Source organism: Triticum dicoccoides, chromosome 5A (genome assembly GCF_002162155.2).
Source record: "Triticum dicoccoides isolate Atlit2015 ecotype Zavitan chromosome 5A, WEW_v2.0, whole genome shotgun sequence".
NCBI classification, from domain to species: Eukaryota; Viridiplantae; Streptophyta; class Magnoliopsida; order Poales; family Poaceae; genus Triticum; species Triticum dicoccoides.
The window spans coordinates 20,487,706-20,492,357 of NC_041388.1; the positions used below are offsets into that span (position 1 = coordinate 20,487,706).

At 42.3% G+C, this 4,652-nt stretch overlaps 1 protein-coding gene across 1 annotated transcript in view; it reads left to right on the top strand.

Moving 5' to 3' along the window:
• The first annotated feature begins 3,082 nt into the window (after positions 1-3,082).
• LOC119299068 overlaps positions 3,083-4,652 on the top strand; it is a 2,900-nt gene continuing 1,330 nt past the window's right edge. The window contains exon 1 of the mRNA XM_037576364.1: positions 3,083-3,370. Within this exon, the coding sequence (XP_037432261.1) occupies positions 3,083-3,370 (288 nt within the window). The remainder of the gene's footprint in view (positions 3,371-4,652) is intronic.

The window sequence follows — 4,652 nt, forward strand, 5'->3', positions numbered from 1 at the left end:
AAATTTCTTACTTTGTTTAATATCAAGCACATGTAAGTATCTCATGTTAATTAGAATCTCTTCATGATTGTCTCTTATGTATGTAGTAAGGAGATAGAGGCAGATCGCATTGGAACCTTACTACTTGGTGCTGCTGGTTTCCATCCACTCAATGCCCTTGCATTCATTGGGAAGGCAACCGAGATCGTAGGAGACTATACTCTACGGAGAGAGATCCTGGAAGCTGATCATCCTCACCCCAAGAGAAGATTGTGGCATTTATCAAACGCCAATACAATGGAGGAAGCGCTGGAACTGTACAGAGAAGCTACTGCCATGGATAAAGTAACTGAAAAATATTTTGTCAACCCTACCATGTAAAGTTATACCGTTTAGGATGAATTCCACAAAAAGTTTCGCAAATGGTATTTTACATTTTAAAAAGGGAAATTTACGGTGCATTATATATAGTACACAAATGGGCGTGTATTATCTGGGTGATCCAACGGTTGAAGCGTTGGGTCATCTTAAAGCCCAAGAGCATAATTGTCCTATAAAAAAATCCGGCCCAACTGCAATTATACCATATCTATTTGTGTGTCTCTATATGAGTTTGGGTTAGCGGTCCCTGGTCTCCATACGCCGGGTTGACCTCACTCCCCATCACACTCCATCCTCCCTCTCTCACACCGCATAATCCACCTCCCAGGCACGTCCCCTCGGGTTCTGCGGTGCCAGATTCACATACTCCACATAGGCAGCTGAATTCTTGCATTGCATGAATTTTCTTAGAATTCTTCCAACTCTTTCCATACCGGACGCCAAAGCCCATCTCTCAGTTGTATTAATTGTAGAAGTTATATCCCTCGGTGATAGTATTTAAGCATGTTCTGATAGATTGGCACATAATAGTTTCTGTTGTCCGTGTTGAATAGGCGTGTAATGATTTTTGGAGAGCACAAAACCGAGAATTCTCTGCTGGCTGAACATGTGGAACGGAATTGTCATGTGACCTGGTAAAGAATTTCAAAATTAGAAATATAGAGGCCAAGATTTATAAAGTCGTGACAGCAAATTTGTAGGAAGGTAGAGGATTTACATATGAGTTGCCAGTGCACGTTTGCTCGAATCGGCATCATTTTTTCATCTATTGGCATAGAAGATGACAAGCGTTAATTGCCTATAGTGGAATCATCTGAAGCATGAGTATGCACTGATTGAGGTGACTGTGGTGAAGGCATAGAGTGAAACTGAGGAATGCCAAGGGAGGAACATCGGACAGAACATCAAGTGAATCAAATGAGACGTCGGTAGAATGAAGACTGATGTGCCATCTGAAATAATGTTAACAGAGGGCGTAAATAACAGAAAGAACCGTCATAGAAACAGGGTACGAAAGAAAGATACATATGACACAAATCACACGAAAGTATGTACCCTTCGAATTCTTATGAAAATCTGTTGTAGTCAGCAGTATCACTAGGATCTGGTTCCCCCTCATGTTCATCATCTATCGGCTGTGAGCAGATATGAGTATAATTTACATTCTCTTGACAACTGAAAAAAGTAAGCAAAAATAAGTGAGAAAGAAAACTAAAATTTTAGAACAATCCAATTGGTGATCAACATCTGTAGAAATGACTGGAATAGAAGTCTGTACCGAGAAAAACGTTGAGACAATCTATTATATTCGTTACTGACTGGGAGAGGTATATCAGATGAAGTTGGACTGGGAGGCATACTCATATTAGAGAGCGAAGACATTTGGTCTAAACTAGGAATCAGTATCACAATCAACACTAAGTTTAGAACACATAAAATTTTCAAAGCTATAGTACATGATGACATTAAGAACTAGTTAAGTAACATGAACGAAACTTAAACGCAACAAGTTTCAGATAACGTAACTTGAGGATGCAGAAAGAAACTATTTATATGGAAGGAAAAGATTTCAGAATCACCTAGTATGTTGATGTTGTATTCAGAATAAACTCACATATCCATTGGCACTGAATCGAGAGAAGGTACAAATTCAGATTCCTAAATCTTATTAGTGCAGGGCATTCCTATCGGCACGATCTGGTGTTCCCCACCCCAGCTTTTCCCTACAAAATCATATTCAAACAAGCACCATGGGTCAAGTTTGATGAATCCAAAAAGCAAACAGATTAATACATTTTAGTCCAGTAAGGGTACAGTTGCGTAGTGCACAAACAATTTCTTGCATGCATTTTGTCCTCTCCACATTCATTCTTCTCTTCCGTATCTTATTCAGAACCCCTCCTCCCAGCAGTAGAGATTGTAAAAATCCTTTCCCTAAAAGATATTTCGAAACCAATATGGTAGGAAATACAGAAATATAACTGTTGATAACAAATCCGGAAATGCAAATGCATGGTACACGCTGCTAGTTACATATTAAAAAGTTCTAAAAATAGTATATTTTGGAAATTGTTATCATAACTACCTAGTGTTATTTATCTTAATATATAAATACTCCACTGTAAGTATTTACATATGATGCAAGTCAAAGGTAAAAAAAAGTTTAACCCACATGTTTTCAGGCCTCACCAAGTGTATCGAAGCTTGTACCAAGTGCAGGGACGATTACAATGTCACGCGGTTTCTCAACGAATCCACGAATTTCCCGTTTCTGCTCCGGTGCTCCCCCCCTGGGCTGAATGCGAGGTGGGAAAACACATCGACGGCCAGGATGAACCAAAAACGGTTCATAACGAGGGGCACGATCGTGTTTGTTGCCCCCGCGTATAGCCGTCGAGGAGCCCTGGGAGGCCCGTACGGGCCCGGTTAGATCGTATGCCCGGCCATATACATATGCCCGTCCGTATACGGCGGCCTTTCGTGCACGCTTGAAGCCGCCCGCGCCCGCACGCCCTCCCGCAAAAAAAGAAGCCGCCCGCGCGTGGGGCAGCACGTGTCACGGGTAGTTGCCAAAACTGTCCCATCATATAAATGTGGATGGCAACCACCTCCGGCCGCATCGCCCACCATCTCCCCCCGCCGCATCGTCTCCCTCTCTCCACTCCCCACTCCCTCTCCTCTCCAACCCCCTCGTCTCCCTCACAGCATCCTCTCCATCGCAATGGCGGACGCAGGAGGCGAGCGCCCCGATTGGGGCACAGATCTGGTGGAGCAGGCGCGGCAGATCGCTGCGGGCACCTTTGTGAGGGGGTGTGCCGGCGTCCAGCGCGGTGCTCCCTCCGCTGGAGATCTGGAGAAGGCGGGGGCGGGCCGCAGCGGCGCGGTCCAGCCAGATGCGCCCGCTCTGGCCAACTCCGGTGAGGCGCAGAAGGTGGAGGCGGGCTCTGGCGAGGCGCAGAAGGTGGAGAAGGTGGAGGCCGGCTCCGGCGAGGAGGAAGCGGAGCAGAAGGTATCTGCGGCTAACTTTTAGTTGGTAGTTTTTAGATTGTAGGGTTTGTGGCCAGAACTTTGCTTGGTTAGATTTGTTGGAGGTAGGGTTTTCTCTGCATTAGGGTTTTCCTGTATTTGATTCATGCAAGAATGGTGGACCACATATGATTATTAGATTAGGTTAGAAGTAGCCAGATTGAGGGATGGGGTTTTTTCAGATGCTTATTAGATTAGTAGTGGAATTTTTGCAATTCTTTAGGTGTTTGGAGTCAAATATATACTTCTGTATTGGTTTGGGTTGGTGCCTGCTTTAGTTCTTTGGCTTGATGATTAATTAAATGGATGCTTAGTTCTAGGGATTATGGCTGTCATAGTTGCAATTCTTAGATGCTTGATTGATGCATGTTGTCATAGTTGCAGTTATTTGATGCTTGATTGATGCTTGTCAAGCAGAGGCTATGAGATGGGTTGTGCATGGCCTTGTGTTTTTGGAAATTGTCTACGTGAGGTGATTAGATGGTGCATTAGTTTGGTTGTAAATATAGTGAAGGATGTGCTCATGTACTGGGTGTTGTCATGTTAATCAAAAAGAGCTTCTCAAGGGCTGGATTTTTTTGTGCTGGATTGGGGCTTCTGAAGGAGAGGGGAAGCATGGTCGAGGGGAAGGGGCAGTCTATGCTTATTTACTTTCGGTTAGTAGAGGAATTTTGTCGTTGCTTCAGAGATGTTGACAGCATTGAACATCCTCTGCAATGCCGTTGCTTCAGAGATAAAAGCATCTTGGGGTTTTTTCAGATGCTTATTAGATTAGTAGTTGAATTTTTGCTTGTTAGAATTTAATTAGTATGAGGATGAATACCTTATTTAAGGGGGAATTTAAGGTCAGATAGACGTCATATGATTATTAGATCTGTAGTTCAATGCTGCTGACATTTATAATTATTTGATTTGATCTGTGGTTCAATGATACTGGATGGAAACATATTTGATTTGGAATGCATTAATTAAGATGTGCCAATGAATTGATTTAGATGATACAAGATTCATCTATATTATAATTTGTTGTTGTTTAGGTAAGTAATGAAATTTTAGATGTTTGTTGGAGATGTATGCATTTATGGTTGAAGTTGTACCTAATTAACAACTGCATTATGTTAATATGTGTAGGAGCTTTGCTGCATTGTCCCAAAAACAGTAATTTGTGCATATTAAAATTTGTAGTTGGCTTCTGTAATTAGTATATACTATATGTAAAGTGTGAAGTAAACATTCCAACGCAGGATCCTAGCAACAAAATATAC